General features: G+C 33.7%; 1 protein-coding gene across 1 annotated transcript in view; it reads left to right on the top strand.

Annotated features, from left to right (window-relative positions):
- The window catches only part of LOC145246484 (thialysine N-epsilon-acetyltransferase-like), a 43,465-nt gene that overhangs the window by 17,237 nt on the left and 1,762 nt on the right, over window positions 1–24,466 (top strand). Inside the window, exons 3-5 of the mRNA XM_080108103.1 lie at window positions 5,980–6,025; window positions 22,338–22,397; window positions 22,906–23,054. Of these exons, the coding sequence (XP_079964229.1) occupies window positions 5,980–6,025; window positions 22,338–22,397; window positions 22,906–23,054 (255 nt within the window). The remainder of the gene's footprint in view (window positions 1–5,979; window positions 6,026–22,337; window positions 22,398–22,905; window positions 23,055–24,466) is intronic.

Below are 24,466 nucleotides of genomic sequence, written 5' to 3' on the forward strand. Positions count from 1 at the left end.
AATTCTATATTCCACATTTCAAGATGTTGTCCATCTTATTTATTTTTTAAGAATGTTGAAATGTTCAGTTCTTGGCAGCACCTGTTTCATCATTCATGTTATTATTCTGTCAATTTTGAATTTATTATCTTTAACGTATTAGAAGAAAAGTAACTCACCAACTTAAAAATAAAATAAAATTACAAAATCCAAAAATCGGAAGTGAAGTTACAATTGTGGTTTCTTTTAGTTAGGCTATTATGTATATATATATATATATATATATATATATATATAAATGATGGGATGATTCCAATATTTTTCCTGATTCCGATACAATTATTGATTCCCTACTAAATTTCTGATTCGATAAAATTATTGATTCCAATACTTTATAAATCTCTAAATATTTAACTATGAAGTAGTTATTTTCCCCCAATTATCGTAAAAACGCATGTTAAATGTGCAGATATTTTCTCAAAAATACACTTGTGAGTGATAATCTTAGTTTAATAAATATTTATTATTTTATCATTATTACCAGCAATGGAAGATTTTAGTTTAAACAAAATGAAATAAAAAAGACAATTAAAAGAATCGTTTTTTGGCATCGGAAAATTGGTACAATTTTTTCTGATACCGATTCCAATACCCCTAAAAGTTCTGATTTTCCCGATTTCCAAATTCTGATTAATCGTCCCAACACTTGTGTGTGTGTGTGTGTGTGTGTGTGTTTTGGAACTTTTTCAACCTTTCAAATTTTATCAAACAAAAAAAATTTAATCCCAAATCCTTTGTTGGAAAATTATTTTGTTAGTAAATCAATTAATCTCTCACAATCGCTGTATTAGTTTACTTCTAAGAATTCACACAAGTCCTACTATTGTTCTAGGGACCATCAATTGTGTACCATGAAACACTATTTTTAGGATTTAAAAACAAAACAGCATTTTATGCTATGACTCTCCAGCAGTGTTGATCAAACACCACCTCTCTTAAAATATAGTATGTATAGGTTGGAAATTAATGATTTCATTTTTTTAATTCATATTTAAAATAAAATGTAATATTAAAGCTTTAATAACTTATTTATACGTGAAAAGAATTATTTGGGTAAAATACTTTAATAAATTTATTACATTGTCTAAAGACTTTGTGGACATCCTATATATATATATATATAATATAAAGCTAAACGTCTGTGTGTGTATCTGGTCATGAATAGGCTCCTATATGGTTGACTATTATAGAAAACTGATCACATATAATGATAGAAGATGTATCGAGGCACAGGAATGGGTATGTTTGATCTGGCATAATGATGATTCATTAAAATTGTGGGGTCTGCGTTTGCACCTGGTCCACAAAGTATGGAAATAAAAAATTTAAAAATAAAAAAAAAACCGTTTACAAATGTTTTTGATATAGATGTACGTAATAATACTTTGATAAGTATGTTTTAACTTAAATAGGGATGGTATAATAAAATTGTGGAGTCTGCATTTGCGCCTGGCCTCCATAGAATGGAAATAGGCACAAACTTTATTAAAGACTTTTCATATCTGTCTGCGTAAGTATACTTTGATAATTATGCTTCAGTTTGAAGAAATATGGTATAATAAAATTATGGGGTATTCGTTTGCACCTGACCTCCATAGAATGGAAATATGCCGCAAAGTGCAACAAGGTTTTTTAATATAGATCCACAAAATACTGTGATAAGTGTTTCAGTGTGAACAGGTATGGTATAATAAATTATGGGGTTTATCTATTTTATTTTTACTTTCATCATATTTTGCTTTGGTTTTGATACCTCCAAATTCGAAGCTATCTCTTTACAACCCTTCCTTTTCATAACCTATCATCTATATATATAAAAGCGAAAATGTATGTATGTATGTACGCTTTTCCTCAATGTGCACAAAAGGCTTCTTTCAGAGAAGCGCTCACTCGGTTCACAACTTCTTAAAACTTTTTATATCATCTATAAATTGTAATATCTCACAGTTAACCAGTCTATTTAATTTTATTGACTTTCAAACATTAATTATTCAACATTTCCCGCATCGGCACGCGTTACATTCAGTTTTCGGTATAAAAAAAAGCCAAACTCAACTCTAATCACTGGCTGAAGGCCAGACTGGCCTGCGCGCCCTCCGGGGCCAGGGCGACAAAATCAAAGTGTCGTATCTGTTCCGACAGATGCTGCAAGCAAAGACCAGATGTGGGGGAAACCCCACATGCCTGACTTTTAATCAGCTCCCATTTCCCACCTCTCGGGAGCTGGTCCCCTTTTTCCCTTCCCCCTCCCTTCACTCTTCACATTAAAAATCGGCCTTGTGCCTAATTTGCTCGGTGGGGGAGCAAATAAATACCCACTGGCCGAAAACCAGTGGTCTCTAGAGAGCTAAGTAACGTTTGGTCAATGTCGACATTGTCATATCAGACGGTAGCTTTCATTTCGAGATGAGACGCTTCCCCTAATAAACAGGGAGCGGGTTTTTAAAAACAAACAAACCGATTTATTGACCTCATTAAAAACTGTCCCACAGAAAATGCTAACTGCTGAATAGCTATCGCCGTCACATCAATCAAAAACGTGCACCTGTTTTTTTTTCACACTTTACTATTTTCCAACTGCGCGTCATCAAGGCTTCATTTTTTTTTCACGGGCACCTGTCTTTTTTCACATTTCGGGTTTTTTTCACACACATACAAACACCCGGGCAACGCCGGTACCCCTCGCTAGTCTATATATATAAAAGGCAAAATGTGTGTGACCATTTCGTGTATGTCTCGCAAAGGCTTCTTTCACACACGCTCGGGGGGGGGGGAGGTTACTATTGCTTAGAACTGTTTATATACCCCTTATATAATAATATCTACAATTTGGGAACGCTTGTAGCATATAGATTTATTTGCGTTGACTTTTACAAAATTATTGCTATTTTGGCTTCTCACATGTTGATTCGACTTTTTCGTATAAAAAGTGAAACTAATTCAAAGCTAAGTAAGGTTTTTCGGCATCACGCCGGGAAATGTCCAGAAGCAATCAGCTTTGATCAATCTTGTATATCATTCAGTTGCTATTCAATCTGGACAATTGGGAGCTGCTTTCCCCCTCCCTAACATCTGTTGGGGACAAAAACAGTCAAATTTGGGTAAACAAACCCAAACGCTGCGTGACTTCTATTTGACCTTCTTAATTAGGTCAAATGGAAGCAGCAGAGTTAACTTTTATTGCGCATGCCTGTTTTTATAGTTAAATAAATAAATTCAAACCTGTCTACATTGTATGTCGCAGTGGCCTAATGGTTTACGTCGCACATTTTTTTTTTTTCACACATTAATTTCCAACTCAAGGGTACGGGTTCGATCCTCATACTCACCTACCAAAACATTTTTCTTTTATTATTTACCCCCCCCCCGGAGTTTTGATTTACCTCAAGACACCCGGGCATCGCCGGGTACCCCCCCCCCCGCTAGTCTATATATATAAAAGCGAAAATGTATGTTCGCTTTTTGTGTATGTCCAAGAAAGGCTTTTTTTAGAGAAGCAGTCGGTCGCCTAACGACTTTTTAAAACTTTTTATATCATATATATATATATAAATCGTAATATCTCAGATTTAACAACGGAGCTCGCCTGTCTCGACTTCGGGAAGATAAATATTCAACATTTGTCGCTCGCCGCATGTGGGTTAGTCTTTTTCCTATAACATCTTGGGAAAATAAAAATAAAAAAAAAGTGTTCCCGCAGTAAATGAAATACTATCCCGCAGTCAACCTTGACCTCATTAAGTCATTAAGACGTGCACCTGCCAAATCCAAGTAATTAAATAAATTCAAACGTGTTTCCGTTAGCATCTCGCGGTGGCCAATGGTTAAAACCGTCGCACTCTTTTTTTTTCACACTTTAATTTCCAACTTTGTCTCAACAGTTCAGGTTCGATCCTCATACTTACCTACAAAAACATTTTTTTTTTATTTTAACCCCCCCCTCCCCCGGGAGTTTTCACACACACCTCCAAACACCTGGGCAACGCCGGGTACCCCTCGCTAGTACTTTCATAAATCAGAGTCCATTTTCTGTAGGCTGTTTTTGAACCCAGTCAACGACGGGTACTTTTGCTAGTGTGTATATATATATATATATATATATATATATATATACGCATAATTATCAAAGACTAAATCTTTAATAAAGCAAAACTTATCAAGGTAAGAAAAACTCAACACTGTTAAGAGGAGCAAACAATAATATTGAATGAAAGATGAGGAATAAAAGTTATATATAACTTTTTATTCTTCATCTTTCATTTAATATTATATCTATAAAAGTGAAATTGTCTGTCTGTGTGTGTGCATTTCTCTACCAAACTACTCTGTCAATTTTCAGTCTACAGACTCGAGATTTGACATAAGGGGTATTGAGATTTGGGAAAATCTTTTTAATCAGTTTTCGGCCAGAAATTTGGCTGTCAAGGGGTTAAAGTTCAAAAGATTTTACCTTTGCGGTCTCTAGCAAACTATTCAGCCAATTTTGGGCCTAAACATTTGAAATTTTACATAAAGGGTATTCAGACATGCAGCAACCGGCTAAGAGGTCAAAGTTGAAAGAGTTGACCTTTGCAGACTCTACCAAACTCCTGCCAATTTTGGGTCTAAACACTTGAAATTTTAGATGTAGGTTACCTGGACATGAGTTAAACTTTTTAATATATACACAGTTATGAATAGTACATAGGACCCGAGCAAAGCTGGGCTGAACTGCTAGTATATATATATATACTAGCAAAAGTACCCGTCATTGACTGGGTTCAAAAAGCAGATTACAGAAAATGAACTCTTATTTATGAAAGTATGATAGGTTATGAAAAGGAAGGGTTGTAAATTTGGGTTGAATTTGGGGTTATCAAAACCAAAACAAAATATGATGAAAGTAAAAATAAAATACATAAACCCCATAATTTATTATATTATACCTGTTCACACTGAAACACTTATCACAATATTCTGTGGATCTATATTAAAAAACCTTGTTAAACTTTGTGACATATTTCCATTCTTTGGAGGTCAGGTGCGAACGAACACCCCATAATTTTATTATACCATATTTCTTCAAACTGAAGCATAATTATCAAAGTATACTTACACAGATAGATATGAAAAGTCTTTATTAAAGTTTGTGCCTATTTCCATTCTATGAAGGCCAGGCGCGAATGCAGACCCCACAATTTTATTATACCATCCCTATTTAAGTTAAAACATACTTATCAAAGTATTCTTATGTACATCTATATCAAAAACACTAGTAAACGGTTTTTTTTAATTTTTAAATTTTTTATTTCCATACTTTGTGGACCAGGCGCGAATGCAGACCCCACAATTTTTATGAACCACTGTTCTGTCAAATCAAACATACCCATTCCTGTGTCTCGATACATCTTCTATCATTATATGTAATCAGTTTTTTAAAATAGTCAACCATATAGGAGCCTATTCGTGACCAGACACACATACACACACAGACATTCAGCTTTATATATATATATATATATATATATATATATATATATATATATATATATATATATATATATATATAATAGATGAAAAATCCTGCTATACCAAACACTGCAATGAAATAAACTTTTCTTATGATGCGATTTTATATTTCATCTTTATTACTAAAAGACTTCAGAAATGAGAAAATCTTATTTTCAAATTTACAAAAAAAAAAAAAAATACAAAGAAAATAAAACAAAACAAGAAAAACAAAATGAAAAATAGGAAAGTAGAAACAGATGAAAAAGAAGAGGTACAAAGACAGAAGGAAACAAAAAAATAGTGACCCAATGTCGCAAAAAGTGACCCAATGTTGGCAGTGCTGAAAAGGGGCAGACTGGTTTCAGGAACCTATGAATTCTGACAATATGAGATATAAGGAAGTTCATTGTTTTATTAAAGATTTTTTTTTCTCTTTTTTTTTTTTTTTAGGGGCAAGTTAGCTGTGGAAATGAGCAAACACCACCTTCAGCAGAAAGTATGTTCATTACACATTTTTTTTTTGTCTGAATTTTTAGAAATTTGTTGTTATTGTATGGTATTCACCCTAGGCAGGTTAAACCAGCTTCCACCAAAGGAGGAAGTATTTAGGGAATATTAAACTCACAGGCACTTCCCGGTCGCCTGTAATGTTTGGTGCATTTTTGGTCAGGAAGCCAGTATCCTCAGACAGCCTAAGCACCAGATGCCCTAAAAGGTATTAACCTCTCTGGGCCAAAGTGAACCTGGGCGCAATACTAAGGGGTAATTCCACATTCCTTACAGACCCCCAAATGGGGTCTCACCATTGGATGTCTTTTGAAGTCATACCCAGGACCAAATTTTTAGAAGGGTGTAATTTGTATCTTTCCCTCTATTGGGCTAGAAAACTTCTCACATCTGCCAGTATCCTAAAGCCATCATCTGCCTGTGTTGTTGCATGAACCACTCATCTCTTCTCTTGGATAAGGTGCAAAGGAGAGTCTGTAACCTGATAGGTCCTACACCAGAGGTGCACACTCATTTTCAGCATGAGAACTACTTATGACATGACTAAGTCTAAATGATCTACCACCTACTAAAAATACAAAACACATTATTTGTAAATATATTAAAAATTATTTTTTATATGTACAGTATATGCAGGTGTACGTTGCATTATTGCATCAACCCATATTGCACAGTACAGCTCTTTACATTTTTTGTCATTACCTCACCCTGATGACTTGCATTAAATGGAATCAGTCAGGGATGCATAGTCCAGACAGCAGCTGCTAATAGCCAGTCTCAAGCAGACATAGATGCTCATTATTCGGTATTTGGACTTAATGATCTTCATGTGGGAAAAGGCTGACTCATAAATAAGTACACCCAAATAATGCAGTCAAGAAGGTGGCACATTTACTGATGCTGGGGTCCTTTGTGAGTAAGTTCCGGAATTGTCCATGAGCTCTCCATCAGCTGAAGGTTGGCTTATAGTGTCAGAATCTCATCTCTCGCTCCAGAAGAGTTCAGGTAAAAAGTGTTACAATTTTCTACGTGAGTGAAACAACCTCATCATTTTCTTGGAAACGGTAGCACATGAATTTAGCGATTAGCTCGAGTAAAGCAAAGACTTTAAAGCATTTGTTGAATTCGGACAATTCCCAATTTGTTTTATCTAGTGTATACTGTCGAGCTGTGCACATGACTGCTCTCATGTTCTGGAAGTTTGGCAGCACCAACGTTTCTTTTCTTTTTTTTTTTTTTCAATACCATGCGATCTACCCACAATGTCTCTGTGATTGACCAGTCGATCACAATTGACATAATGGGTACCCCTGTCCTGCACTATCTAGCAAGCTTTGGTCTTAATCCCATCGCAACAATGTTACATCCCTGTGCTTGTTTTACAAGTACTACCACGGAATCTACTGAATTTATTACGCTTGTACCTCCTCAACATAAATACCCCAACCAACTGGACTAGCAGCAAAACCCCACCCCTTCACCATACAGGTCCCTTAAGGTCGGAAAACTTTCTACTTATGTACTTTCTTTTGTGAGAGCATTTGCCTGTAGAATTAACTCCCTGCTTTCCTCAACTATACCAACATGCAGAAATTTTAAACAGGGTCTGCACAGGCTTTTAAAGTCCTTCAGTTGGTAGCCATCTTAATTGAAAATTTAAAAACTGTAAAAAGAGTTAATATTTGAGATTAAATAAAAGGCATTTAAAACTACTTCAAAGCACCAAAAAATGATGTGATTGGCTAGGATAACATTTTTTTTTTTTGTTATATATTTGACTTTTGACTATATTTTCAAATTGCTGTGGAGTGTAAAACAAACCTCAAATTTTGTTTTGAAAACTTGAATTTTGTCTGGAGAAGGTATTGAAAAACTTTGAAAAGCCTTATAAAGTCCTTGAAAATGGACATTGAAAATCTGTACAAACTTTGATAAATGTAATATGAACAAACATCTTGCTACATAACTTCTCAATTAAGATAACCCCTAATCACAATAGCCCCTTACGTTTCCATGGAAATATGCCTTGCTTGGGTTTAAGGAAAGAAAAACAAAATTTAAAAAAAGTAAAAAAAAAAGCTTCTTGCTTTACTATTAACAAAGAATACGACAATACAATTTGGGAAAAAATAGTATTTCAAGAAATAAATATTTATATTCTAAAAGTAAAGCCTCCTATTTTTTTAACTCAAAAGTTGAAGAGGTACAAAGGCAGGAGTTGTAGCATTAAAACGGGTGACCGTTTGTGTTCTAGAATTTATTTTTCTACATAGTCACCACCATTCTCAATGCACTTTTGCTCGGAATTCAATGACGCATCTCTGCTTCTGATGCACGTCTATGAGAGGGGTTGCTTTCTTAGAGTTTCATATCATCAATATCTGCAACAGAGAGATGAAACTTTTAAGTTATGAATGCAGAAGTTCAGTCATCATAACAATGCAATTTAAACCCTCTGATCCATTTAGGCGGAATTAATATGGGAGGCATTACTCGTATAAACTTCTGAGAAATGTTTTTCATGGAACTCTCATCAGATAAGTATATGTTGAAAAATTTATGAAATCAAGGCAGATGAAAACTTGTTGATAAAAAAAAAAAGTTTTAATGACTGTAACTACTTGCCGGCCATGAAAGAAAAAAAAAATGTTTTGGCCCTTCATATTGATGCTATCAATTTTATTTAATAAAATATCACACACCAAAAACCACATAAAGCACCACTCTCAATGCACTATTGCCAGGAATTCAATGACGCATCTCTGCTTCTGACGCACGTCCATGACAGGTGTTGCTTTCTTAGAGTCTCAAACCGTCAATATCTGCAACAGAGAAATTAAACTTTTAAGTTATGAATGCATAAGTTCAGTCATCATAACAATGCAATTGAACTGCCCTCTGATCCATTCGGGCGGAATAAAAATAGGAGGCTTTACTTTTGGAACACCCCTCATAAGGAATACAAAAATTAGGTATTAACCTTAAGAGAATTGTAAAAAATGTTAGAATTATTTCAAAGCAACTCATTCATAAAACATTTTTTTACGTTGCTTTTCCTGAATCCATGCAGTCCATGCACTTTCTGAAAAAAAAAAAAAAAAATAAATAAATAAAGAAAAAAAAAGAAAAAAAAAAGAAAGAAACTCCTTACGATTTACTCACCCTTGACGGAAAAAAAAATATCGTACACTATAAATCATATCATCTGATAAAGTCATATCAACTGCCAGCGATGAAAAAAAAAAAAACAGGTTTTTGACGTTTCATACTGATGTTATACACCGTGAACATTAAAAAAAAAAAAAAAAAAAAAGGCATGAAAATACATTTCAATAAAAATGCAGACGAGAGGGAGAAATGGAAAGGGAAATAAAAAATAATAATAAAAAATAAATAAAATAAAATAAATAAATAAAATAAAATGCTAAAAGTTAGACCGTTGGATTGTCAGATGTTTTTACTCATAACAAAAAACGTAGTGCCCACTGCCCATCCCCTAAAAATGCGTGTTTTTCACCTTTTTTTTTTTTTTTTTTTTAAAAAAGATTGTTCTGGCGGGTGTCATAGATTACAGATTTAAGTATTGTATTAGCAGAAAAAAAAAAAAAAAAATGAAAAAAAAAAAAAAATTTAATGACTTTTAAGAAGGAGGTTGACTTTCTCGTTATAACGTTCTAATCACGTGACACGTCCGTGAAGAAATGGGCAGTAAGTCAGGTAGCAATAAAGTAGAACGTTATAACGAGAACGTGAACCTCCTTAAAAGTCATTAAATTTACGTTTTTTCATTGTTTTTTGTGCTAATATCATACTTAACTTGTAATCTATGATAATCGCCAGAAAAAAAGTAAAAAAGGGCACTTCTGCATGACAGTGCCATATTAGCAACAGAGACTAGATATCGACCGCTGTTCTTTGAGAGAGAAATGACATCTAGTGGCCATCATGTGAACCTCAAATATAAACAAGTGTTTACGATAACGTAAAAATATATAACGAAATAAATAACATAAAAATATATGAAAATCGAAACATTTATCGAATAAAAAAAATGTATCAAAATATAATTTTACTATATTAATATAATTTCTTTTCAATGGGTGATTTAATGTATCAAAATATAATTTTAGTTTTTCAATGTAGCAAAATAGAATTTTAAAAACATGAAACGTTTATAGAGGTTTCAGAATTTTTTGTTTTTTTTACAGTAAGATTTTATAAACATATATCAAAATACAAAAACATGAAACATTTATAGAGGTTTAAGAATAATTTTTTGTATACACAAAGATAGTTTTTTTTTTTTTTCACAGTAAAATGGTATAAAAATATATAAAAATATAATTTTTGTTTGTCAATGTAGCAAAATATAATTTTCATATAGAAGTTTTTATTTATAAAAATTTATAGAAATTTTTTAATAATATTGTTTTTTTGTTTTTTTTTTCAATAAGTGATTTTCATTGAAACCTTTTTGGAATATAGTGTTTTTGCACAGTCACAAAGGATAGAGTTCCCTTATTTGTTCAAAAAACCCTTCCAAGGGATTGTCTTTGCACAAACTTTTAGAAAGGTACGAGTTATCGACCCTTGTTTAGCTGACACATGCCCTCTATTGGTCGTTCTTGAAACTAAAATACACACATTCGCCCCATGTCACTGTCATGCAGAAGTGCCAAAAAAAGGTGTAAAATACGCATTTTTAGGGGGTGGGCACTTTCGTACAGGTCCGCCTACATTTCAATAAGAATGCAGCTGAGAGGGAGAAATAGAAAGATTAAAAACAAAAAAGGAGGAAATGTTATAATTGCCATGTGTCTCTTTGGCTAGCAGTAGTTGGAATGAGGAAGGAACGCTATTTGTCCCTTGATCCCATTTCTTGTCTGAGTCAAGTCCCGTAGTAATTAAAGGGTAGGCCAAACTGATGAAAATGTTTAATTATCAAGTTATTTAAACTATTTTGATGACTAATTATTTACATTAAATGCATGATGAAAATGTATATAAGAATCATAACAATATATAACTTGATAAAAAAAAAATCTATTTAATGACGGTTACAATTACAGATGAGAGTTACGAGATACCATACGGGGTATTGAGTTCTTTCCCACCACAAGACCTGTGATACAAGGGTCGGAAAGTGGGTTTGAAAAAGTCAGTGCTCCAGAAGACAGCCCTCTGACTCTGCAAGAGATACCTATGCTGTCTTGTCACCATTCCCGGCAGGGCGCCTCAGGCAATTAGCAATAATCTAACTCCTTCTCAAAGAGAAAAGGCAAAGCCTAAGAAGGTGAACCTCCTAGAACTGCACACAACTAGCCTTATACCGCAATCAGCAGGGACCAGCTTATTACAGGCATGTTATAATCTCTGTGTTATATTGTGGATCATACCGTCTTTACCCACGGTAATAATTAATCGTATGTTATATAGTCGAGGATGTATAATGTTCATCATCAAACTAAATATATATGTTGTATTGGATAGAGAAAGCTAGGTATAAATGTGTGACGTCTTGTAATATGTTCATCTGGTGTAAACTTGTTTGTTGTCTAAACAGAATATGAACCGTGTATATATATATATATATATATATATATATATATATATATATATATACATATTAGTGATGAGACGATTCGAATATTTTTCCTGATTCTGATACAATTACCGATCCGTGCTAAATTCCCGATTCCGATTCTTTATAAATCTCTAATTATTTAACTATAAGATTGTTATTTTCCCTGGTCTTCATAAAAAAAAAAAAAACACATGTTAAATATGCAGATATTTTCCTAAATGTCAAAATACACTTGTGGAGAGTTATCTATCGATTTTAGCTTTACTGATATTATAAAATCAATAAATGTTTATTATTTCATCATTATTACCGGCAATGGAAGATTTTACTTTAAACAAAATCAAATAAAAAAAAGAATTGTTTCGGCATCGGAAAATAAGCATCAATTTTTCTGATACCGATTCCGATACACCCAAATGTTCCGATGTTTTAGATTCCGATTAATCGTCCCGACACTAATATATATATATATATATATATATATATATATATATATATATATATATATATATATATATATATATATATATATATATATATGCCAATGGCAAAAATAGTCTGTAAAAAAAACAGACACAATACCTTCATTTAACACATTCATCACAGTCGGGGGTGGGGGTCGACCCATCCTTGGCTTGGTAAGCTGCACGCCTTTTTGATTACATCTCTCTAGCTGCTGCTGGCCCTATCGCTTGTAAGGGGAGGCTTATTCGTCAGTCCAGCTTGTCCACCACTGACCCGAAATTATTGTTCACCAATTTTATTTATACTTACTCATCTAAAACGCACGACAATAAACTTTTTATTTTGAAGAATTTTTAGAAAGAATGTTGATTCTTTCTAAAATTCTTATCCAACCATTTTTCTAAAATATGATTCTAAAACAATAAATTATATTTTGATCTAGCCATGAAAATGACGAGGTCGGACTGCTCTATATAACACACTGATGATGTGGAGAACTAATTTATTTTTGAGAATTGTAATTTTCATAAATAATTAAAGTTTTCATAACTATCATATGACTTCCCCTCTCGTTAGTCTTAGATGAAAACAGTGCTTGTATTTAGATATAAATATTTTATTAAATTATAATTGTTAGCTCTTGTAAAGGGAGAGCACTGTGTTTGGGAAGCAGTAATGCATAAGTTTCCTCCCCTGTCAAATCTGATCTTGAACTCTCTTAAGACGCAATCTATTGTACTGAAAAAGAAAAAAAAAAAAAAAAAAAAGAAAAAAAAGAAAAAGAAAAAAAAGAAAAAACGAGTTATTTTAACTTCTCATTCGTACAACTGAATCATCAGGCGTATGGATTAGGATGTCGGGTTATATATATATATATATATATATATATATATATATATATATATATATATATGATTTATATTTTATTTATTTATTTTATTAATAAAATATATGTATAGGAAACTAAACCAGCCATGTTATTTCTAAGTGAAACTGGCATTATTGGACAGACCATTTACGTGATGAGATCGTCATTAAAGGATACTCTAATTTAACTTCCAAATCTGACCCCCAAGATAGCCAAAAGATAGACAAAAGATGGCTTTTCATGTGGTAGGGACATCTCCAGAGAAGATCCTAACTTACCCTATATGTGCTTCCGGGTTGCACTAGCTCAAACTACTGCATTTATATTTACTGTCTATCGCCCCCACAACAACGGAGTTACTATCTTTAAAAGCATATCTGAGAAAATTGACCACGCCCTATCTGCTTATCCTTCAGCTAATATTCATGTCTGTGGAGACTTCAATGTTCACAATGTGGAATGGTTAACTCACTCAAACAAGACCGATGATGAGGAGAGGTTCTGTCATGATTTCTCCATTGCTTATGACCTCACTCAGTTTGTTCACGAACCCACCCGTGTTCCCGATACTGACAGCCAGTATGCAAGTCTCGTAGACCTCTTTCTCGCAACTTGCCTTGAACTGTGTTCAGCTTCTGTTCTGTCTCCACTTGGATCTTCCAACCACTCAGTTGTATCAGTTAAGATAAAAATGAAATAAGTCCCGAGATGTACCTCTCCATCGTACAGTATATCGATACTCTATGGCTGACTAGGATAGCTTCTGCACATTTATATCAGATCTACCTCTGTGTTCCATGTTTAAAAAGGATGTGTCCTCTATAGTATCAGATCTGACAGAATGGTTAATTGTAGGTATAGACCGTTTCATATCCTCGAAAAAATTCCAGCAAAAACCTAACAGCCAGCCGTGGTTCTCTCCAGAATGTGCTGCTGCCATTGTGCATAGAAATCACTTTTTCCATTGCTTCCAACGTAATAGATGTACTGAGACTAAAGCCGCTTTCAAAACTGCCAGCAACCACTGTAAAAAGTAATAAAGAACGTAAGAGAGTTGTATGCTCAGTCCATCAAATCCAAAGTAGCTGAGCAGCAGCTTGGTTCCCACCAGTTTTGGTAAATAGCAAACAGAATCCTGAACAGAAGCATGTGCTCTATCCCAACTCTCATAAATGGACCTGAGGTAATCTCATCAGCATCAGACAAAGCCAAACTCTTGCCAAGAACTTTGCAGCTAATTCTAACCTTTGCGACCAAGGCTGCCAACCCCCAGTATTTCCTCCTGTATCAGAAAACATGCTATGTGATATACAAATATCTGTATGTGATGTTGCCAAGCTAATCAAAAACCTTAATTCCAGTAAAGCAACCGGCCCTGACGGTATTCCAATTATAGTACTCAAAAGACTTCAACCAGAACTTGCGCCCATCCTTACAAAACTGTTTAAAAGTTGTCTTTAGGAGAATTGCTTCCCATCACCCTGAAAAATCTCATCAGTATGCCCTGTATTTAAGAATTCAGGTGATTGCTCATCTCCCTCACAGTACAGGCCAATAAGTCTCATGTGTGTCATGAGTAAGTTGCTGGAATCTGTGTTAAATAGAGAAGTAATCAACCATCTTAGCAAAAATAACCTCCTTAATGACACGCAATATGGTTTCCGTTCTGCTAGATATACAGCAGATGTGTTTACAGTTATATCTCATAGGATTAGCAAATCTCTCGACGGAAGCTACCTTTCTAGGGCAATTGCTCTTGACATATCAAAGGCCTTTGATAGAGTATGGCATAAAGGTTTACTTCACAAGTTCTGCAGCTATGGTATAGCTGGAAATGTCTTCTCAATTATTAAATCATTTCTCTCTGATAGGTTCATAAGAGTAGTGGTTGATGGGCAGAAATCAGAAGCTCTTAGTATTAATACTGGAGTCTCTCAGGGGTCCATCCTGGGCTCTACTCTCTTCCTGATCTATATTAATGATCTTCCAAATCACACCCTTACATCATTCGTAGACATCTATGCTGATGACACTACTATCTATGGTAGCACATCTAAGACCGTAAATGACCAAGTTCTCTCTGATTCTCTCTCCTCTGATCTTGAGCAAGTGGTACAATGGGGAAAGAGGTGGCTTGTTACTTTTAATGCATCTAAAACCAAGCTTTTATCTTTATATCATCAACGCTCTGATCCCCAACTGGCATCAATTGAAATGAATGGCTCTTGTCTTGGGGAGGCCTCATGTTTTGACAAGCTTCTAGGCTTGACCTTTACTCCTGGTCTTAAATGGAACACATACATTAAATCCGTTGCCAAGGCCGCTGGAAAAATGGTGGGATCCTTCTATCGATCCAGTAGATATCTCACTGCTGATGCAATTCTCTATCTATATAAGAGCCAGGTACGTTCAAGGATTGAGTACTGTTACCACATCTGGGCAAGAGCTTCTAGAAAGGACTTATCCTGCCTTGATAGAGTTCAAAATAGACTTCGTAGCCTTGTGGGGGATATCCTTTTCTTTTCCCTGCAACCTCTTTCTCACAGAAGAGATGTTGCGAGTTTATCTCTGCTTTATCATTGTTTTCATGGTAGGTGCTCGGCTGAGCTCCATTCTATGGTCCCCCCTTGCCAAACTTTCACAAGAAACACCTGTCTAGCAGAAAACATTATCATTAGTTTCCCCTCACTCTTTATCTGTGCCTAAACCTAAGCGTAGATTCCATGAGCAAAGCTTCTTTCTTAGAACTGCATGCCTATGGAATTGTCTCCCGTTTTTCTGCTTTCCAGCTGACTACAATATTGTCGTCTGCAAGTATAACATAAACAAGTTTTTGATGAGCCGTTCCATATAAGTTAACAAATTTACCGAATCTCCATTACTAACGGTTACTATATTGTCCAATTTCTACTGTAGACTCTTTAACCCTTATCCTCGAGTGGCCTTTTGGCCTTGATAAGTGGTGATGCCTATGTAAAAAAAAAACAACAAAAAAAAACATATACATGTATATACACATGTATATATATGTGTCAGGTCATGTCATATGCAACTGGTACCATGTAACCCAAATGGTTGGGTCACCGGCGACTAAACTGGTTCCCCCACCAGACTTGTTTGGTGAGGAGGGTGGCTAATGTCCCTGAAGGATTAAAAACAAGACCTTTCAAAGGGCGAATGAACCCTTTTTCGGGGTCAACGGCCAACTATCACTGTGTGTGTATGTATGTATGTATGTGTTGGGGTGGAGAGGGCTCTCGTAAGCCGTGGTGAAGGCAACCTTTCTAGAAGCAAATCTCTGATTTAAAAAACCATAAAGCGGGAGACCAGTACCCGCATTAAGCTGATCTGCAGTTTAACTTGTTGCTGGCTATCTTGCTCTTGCTTGTTGCTGGATCTCAACATTTTGAACCGAGAGAGAGACTTGGCTGTCGTACAAAGCTAAGACTCTGTAACATCATCTGTGTATAGATACTCCCTCAGGCTTTTGTCTATAAAAATGGTCCTGTGGCGATGGAAAAGTTGTGATGCATGGAGGCTTGAAATTGACTTTAAGTGTCTGAGGGAGTGGCACTCGTCTAACAAGACGTTGCAATCATCATATATATGTATATATACATATATATATTTGCATATATATGTATATATACATGTACATTTATATACACATATGTATATATATATATGTATATATATATATGCCTGCATATATATATATATATATATATACGTATATGTATTTGCATATATACACATATACACGCACATATTATTTTTAATTTATTTATTTTTAAATATATGTATATATATATATATATATATATATATACATATACACATATGTATATATATATGTATGCATTTGCATATATATATACATATATATGCATATTATTTTATTTATTTATTTTTTAAATTATATGTATATATCCACACATATATATGCACATATATATTTATAAATATATATATATATATATATATATATATATATATATATATATATATACACACACATATATGTATATGAATACATATGTGTTTGCATATATGTATTTATATGTACACACACACATGCACACACACACACACACACACACACACACACACACACACACACACACACACACACACACACACACAGTTTGAACCGTGCGGTTATATGTAATATAACTCAGTAGAAGACAACATTAATGACATCATCAACATTTTTAATCATCTTTCAAAAATTCAACATCAACAAATATTAGTGCGTACATACATTTCAGATATTTTTATAGCAATCTTCAGCACAAAATAATTCTTCAGGCAAAACTAACAAGGGGGATTGTTAACTGATCTCAAAACAAAAATAACCAACAAAATTCGGAAACCCTATTTTCTTTTTTTTATTTTTTTTATTTAATTTCTTTTTTTCAAACCTTTTATAATTGGATTCAAAAGTCATTATATATATATATATATATATATATATATATATATATATATATATATATAGTGGAGATGGTAATTAATAAAAACTGAAGAAAGTGCTCAATACTGTTGTCGAGCAAATATGCGTTTTATTTTTTATTACCGTATCTTTCTGTTAAGGCCGAGTAGCCGAAACAATAATGTAACTTAACAGAAAGATATGGTAATAAAAAATAAAACGTATATATATATATATATATATATATATACGATCCTGGCTTGAGTTAGTTGCTTGTCCAGCCACACTGATAAGCTGTGAAACAGTACTGTATGTGGATGACTATAATGCTCCTATCTTTGGTTGAGCATATTGTGAAGTGATATACAAATTACCATAAGAATCTTAAGCGATGATTTTTGTGTAAACAAATTGAGCTTAAGTATTTGGACAATGGCAAAACATTGTTAATTCAATGCCCGTATAGCAGCAGCCAAATTGCGCAATGGTTAGAAGTTCTGACTGTCGTTTGGGCGGTCGGGTTTCGATCCTGGCTTGAGGTATTTGCTTGTCTAGCCGCACTAATGAGCTGTGAAACATCGAAACAGTACTGTATGTGGATGACTATATATATATATATATATATATATATATATATATATATATATATATATATATATATACACACACACACAGGCAGCAGAAACAAAGTCCACACTTGTAATTTTTTCAAAAACTGAAAATTTAAGCTAATTTTAATGTAAATGTTTAAACAAACTATACCTCATTTGATTGGCCTTTTATTCTTCTATAATTTTACCTGTTCATATTTGACTTTTAATTGAAATATTCTAGTGTTCACGTCAATTTTAAAAAATAACTTCAAATTGAGGAGGCATCTTTCACCCTAAACTTGGCCATTTTGTACAAGGAGGGGTCGATTTTTTTTTTTCCAGCATTTTAGCAAGTCATCGTCACCATGCGATTGTCTTCAGTTAATTTTAATGCTTTTGACTTCCAGCTGCGTCATAGACACATCGGCTAAAACGTCAGATTTTCTTTCACTTTCTTTCTGCCTTCACGGTACGGGTTCGAGTCTGCCTGCCTGCCTACTACCACTTTTTTTTTTTTTTTTTTTGCTCAACACACATCTCCAAACGCCCGGGCAACACCGGGCACCCAGGCTAGTTGAATTATAATCGTTCAGTCTTATTTACTATTTTAGTCAAGAATAAAAATTTCAGTGTATAACTCAAAATCAAGGTTTTGAATAAAGGAAATATCCTTGAAAATTGATCATATCAATTTTAATAACTACTAGCAGGTCGCCTGGCATTGCCTGGTCATAAAATACGCTTAAATATATTTTAATTCATGCAGATTATGTATTTATTATTATAAAGACAATTCTCTTATCGATTATTGTATTGAACCTAAGCAGCGAGATCAAAACTAAAACAATATATATATATATGACTTGGGTGCCATCAGTTAGAATCGAAACCCAAACATACAACTCTCCACCCTCATTCCTTAGCCTCTGAGCCATGCATATGTAATTGTCTAGTATTCTCTATTGTGTGTTCATGTGAGTATACATATATTAACAGTTTATTAACAGGGTGTAAACAAGAGATGGATATCATTATCAGTTGCAACACCAGCAAAAACATATACCTCTAATCTTCCTGTCATGCGCCCTGAAATTAAAGGTGCTTTTTGAAAGCGAAAATGCTTGGGCGAGAATTATATTTTGATATAATCATTTATTCCTTGCTGGGTTCCTTTTCAGACTTGACATGCTTTGTATATGACTACACTTTGCTAAGTCGCCCGCTTTTAACTTCCACAGGTGTCCTGTCCAAAAACTGTGTCCATCTACCAATGCATTACATATCGAACTGATCTCCCTTGTATCTATCTCACAGAAGAGATGTTGCGAGTTTGTCTCTGATGTATCGTTATTTTTATGGAAAGTGTTCAACTGAGCTTCAATCTATGGTCCCCCCTCGCCAAACTTTCACAAGAAACACTCGTCTAGCTGTAAACACTATCAATAATTTCCCCCACTCTTTATCTGTGCCTAAACCTAAACGTAGATTCCATGAACAAAGCTTCTTTCTTAGAACTGCACACCTGTGGAATTGTCTTCCGTTTTCCTGCTTTCCGGCTGACTACAATATGGTTGTGTTCAAGTCTAAAGTAAATAAGTTCTTGATGAGCCGTTCCATATAAGTTATTAAATTTACCAAATTTTCATTACTAATGATTACTATATTGACCAATTTCTACTGTACACTCTTTAACCCTTATCCTTGAGTGGCCTCTGGACCTTGATAATGCGGTGATGCCTTTGTAAAAAAAAACAAAAAAAAAAAAACTAAAACTCTACATCTCAAAATCTATCTTTTCCATTACGTCATCACTACATATAGCCTAAAGAACCTTGCTGGGTTTTTGTCATGTATATTTGCTTATATTATGGTTAGCTTAAATTCCATCTGTCAAGTTAACATCAAATAAACATTCCTGAAAATTATTAAATGTAAATATTTCATATTAGCAAAATTTTTTGCATCTATAAAATTCTTTCTGACATTCTACTTTTACCAATCATAATAATAGACTACTAGAGACCTGCAGAAATTCCACAGAGGACTCATTCATATGTAATATATTAATGTTGGTGTTCTGTAGATCTTCAGCATAAATGGAGATGCTCTAATAAATATTATTGTAGCTCTTTTGTTAAAACTGCAAAAGTATTTATCTAAGTTTGCAGGGACACCCGGCATAGCTCAGTTGTAAATTACGCTTAGATATGATATTTTAATTCTTGCAGATTGCTTATATATTATTATAGAGTTAATGCTTTATCGATTTTTATATATTATAAAGTTGCGATTTAAAAAATAAAAATGTATATCCATATGACTTGGGTGCATCAGCTTGAATCAAAACCGAAACTAAAACTTATGAAGAAAATATATGTATATATATAATTTGAGTTCCTTCAGCTATAATCGAAATCGAAATCAAAACTTGTGAAGAATTCTTGGTAAAATTATTTATAAAAAAATGAAATGACTTAAGTGCTGTCAGCTATAATCAAAACTGAAACCAAAACTTATAAAGAATTCTTGGTAAAATTATTTATTACAAAGAATGGAAGTCCATAACAATTAAATGGCAGTCACTCGGATGTAAGTATGACACACAAAATAAATAAAACGCACACTATCCTATGATTTCATCATAATAATCGAGCATTTTAATACTTTTCAGTGTTTTCCGACTAACAACATATTTGGTTGGTGCAAAAATAATGTCATTTTTTGACATGAGTTGAACGTCAAAAAACGACATTATTTTTGCATCAACCAAATACTTTTCGTTTTGATAGTAAATCAAAAAAAAAAAAAACACACTTAAATTTTAAACCATAACACATTTTGATAATAGGGTAAAAATATGATTCGCTAAAGTTTTTAAATTGTATTTTTTATTTGTTAAAGACATCTTAAAACCTTGTATAATGCCCAGCATATTGATTAGTATCCCTTTTTCTTTAAGATGAGACTCTTTGTACATGTATAGGGACATACAATATTGTGCAAATCAAAGCCAACATTAAAAAATACATCACCCGTCACTGAAAATAATAACCAAACTTGGAGTAGTTTGGACAAAAATAATAGCCCAACTTGGAGTAATTTCTCCTTAAGGACACAAAGAAAAAAATTTAAATAAAAATACTTATGAACTATAGAGTCTACAATGTAATTGGTCAACTAAGCTCCAACCCCTATATCATCGCCACAATGTTGCATCCCTGTGCCTGTTTTTCAAGTATTTTTATGGAATGTGCTCAGATGAACTCATTGCACTTGTGCCCTCTTGACGTACATATCCCCAACAAACCTGCTTAGCAAAAAAATCACACCCCTTCACTATTGAAGTCCCTAAATGCCAGAAAGCTTTCTACTCTAATAGTTTCTTCCCTCAAATAGCTAGATTTTGGAATTCCCTTCCTGCTACCTGCTTCCCTGACTGTACTGATATACAGAGATTTAAATGTAACATAAACCAACATCTTGTTAATCTTTCCTAGGCATGTTCCCAAATAGTAACCCTTATGTCCAAGTGGTGATATGCCTTGTTTGGGATGAACGTCAGTAAAAAAAAAAAAACTAAAAAAAAAAAAACTTCAAGGATAACGCCAATCCAATATATGTAAACTCAAAGTCCAATCATCCCCCATCAGTCATAAAACAGATTCTTAATTCTATTGAATGTAGGTTTAGCAATAACTCTAGTGACAAAAATGTATTTAAGAAGTCAAGCAATATTTAAAGCACAGCTGTAAAAAATAGAGGGTGTCATATTATTAACATTAAATATAAGCAACAGGACATTAATAGTCATGAGATTTAAAATAGAAGAAAAAGAAACATAATCTGGTATACACCGCTATATAATCAGATGCTAAAAAATTAAACTTAGCAAGAAATTTCTAAATTTCATCAAAGAACACTTCTCCATACCAACCCTTGTATAAAATTTTCAATAAAAATAACCTAAAACTGTCACACAGTTGGTGTAAAAACTTAAAAAATGATAATTAAAGTACATAATAACAAAATACTGAATGGAAGTAGTCAAGAAAATAATAACAAAATACATAAAAAAATGTGGCCAACAATAATAAAAATAACATTAAGAGGAATAAAAATGTAACATATTTATAAAGAGAAAAGATTAAATTTTTTTATAGCCTTATTTTATCAAAATAATAATCTATATAAATAACAGTAGATATATGCATGTGTGTGTGTGTCTTTGTGAAAATATTTAACCGATAAACTCTAAAACTACTTGTGATAGCTGTTATTTTTGCAATTATGAACTTTTTTATTTCCTCATAGCAATTGAATGTCTATAATATTCTTTTAATTTATCCATAAAATCTTTAGCCCTGAAGAAAGATGGTCTGGGGAAATTCTTTCATATACTTGTTGCTGAGGATCAAAAAGGTGAGTACCGAAATTTTCTCACAGAAACTTTTTTTTGTTTTATGATTAATTGATCAGATTCTATGGTCAGCCTGCCGATGACCAATAGAAGGAACATAAACAAATAAGACACACCTCCAAAATAGGTTTTGATAAATAGGATGGACATGAACAAATAAGACACACCTCCAAAATATGTTTTGATAAATAGGATGGACATGAACAAATAAGACACACCTCCAAAATATGTTTTGATAAATAGGATGGAAATGAACAAATAAGACAGACCTCCAAAATATGTTTTGATAAATAGGATGGACATGAACAAATAAGACACACCTCCAAAATATGTTTTGATAAATAGGATGGACATGAACAAATAAGGCACACCTCCAAAATATGTTTTGATAAATAGGATAAACATAGACAAATAAGACACAGTTTTAAAAATACATTTTCATAAATGATCCTGTAATTCTTTGCAAAAAATAAACATTTCCAACCAGTTGTTTTCCTTCTATATTTTCAGCTATAAACAAGCCAGTGATTGGCTACTTGTTCTTTCATTTCATCTATTCCACATTTGATGGTAAATCCATTTTATTAAATGAAGTGTACATCTCACCTGAGTTTGAAAAGAAACCCGTTGCAAAGGAACTCTTCATTCTTCTATTGAAGGTGAGCTGTTTTGTGTCTTGATTCTTTTTCTTTACTTTTTTCTTTAGAACGTCTGATTCGACTAAGCATATTATTATACAGATGAGTGGGACCCGTGGAAATTCCACAATTGTATAACAATATTTATGCCCAGGATCTTGCTCGTATGTGACAATATTGTCAGATTGAAAAGAAAAAAAAAAGAAATCTACAAATTTATTAAATATATTAAAGCAAGAAACACAAATATAATCAAGATATTCAAATGGCAGGTGTGACCCATGACGCTGCCGAGGTCAGTGGACAGTGCGATGGATCAGGGTGTCGAAGGTATTTTCTAGAACCTGAGAACACAGAAATCTCTCTGATTTGAGAAAGAGATTCAAAAGAAAAAAGTTAATTTATAATTTCTGTATTTTATTTTTTTACAGAAAAGTTATCACTTATCAAGACCTGGAGGCCACTTGAGGATAAGGGTTAATGTGTACGGTAGTCATTGGGACAGTAGCCTAGTAATCGTTAGTAGTGGAAATTTGGTATAATTTGATTATTTAAGGGGATAGTCTAACAAAAACTTGTTTACATTGGACTTGAAAACAATATTGTAGTCAGCTGGAGAGCAGATCAGTGGAACAGAGTTTCGCAGGCGGGCAGTTCTAGGAAAGAAGTTTTGTTCAGGGAACCCACATTTAGATTTAAGCACTGATAAAGAGTGGGGGAAATTATTCATAGTAGTTTTCACTAGATGACTGTTTTTTTGTGAAAGTTTGGTGAGAGGGGATGCTCAAGATTGGAGCTCAGACAAATACTTGCCATGAAAATAATGATAGAGCAGAGACAGGCTTGCAATGTCTCTTCTGTGGGAAAGAGGTTGCATCACCTACTAGGTTACGAAGTTGATTTTGAACTCTATCAAGGCAGGATATTGTGCTCTGAGCAGCTCCTGCCAGATGTGGTAACAGTGCTTCATCCTAGGATGTACTTGACTCTCATACGAGTAGTGGATTGCATCGGCAGTGAGATATCTACTAGAGCGTTAGAATAATCCAACCATTTTCCAGCGACCTTAGCAACGCCTCCAAACACCCGGGCAACGGCGGCCACCCAGGCTAGTATATTTTAATTCTCTAAGCATCCAGTGCAAATGCAGGCCCACTCCACGCTATTATTATAACACCTCTATTCAAGCAGAAACATACTTATCCAACAATTCCTATTAATGTAGTTTGAGAATATATCTGATTATGGGGGTCAATCTCAAAAGCACTTGAATGAGTTTGTTTGATGTAAATACAGATTCAACAATGTGATGATGCCATTTTTGGACATGAAGATATACTACAGTTTGATCCTGGAAAGTTTCCTCTCTCTCTTGCAGATATTGACAGTGTGAGACTCCTGCCAGCAGCCCCTGTCATAGATATTTTGAAAAA

The sequence above is a fragment of the Euprymna scolopes genome, chromosome 24, assembly GCF_053919585.1.
Source record: "Euprymna scolopes isolate OS-2025 chromosome 24, ASM5391958v1, whole genome shotgun sequence".
In the NCBI taxonomy this organism is placed as follows: domain Eukaryota; kingdom Metazoa; phylum Mollusca; class Cephalopoda; order Sepiida; family Sepiolidae; genus Euprymna; species Euprymna scolopes.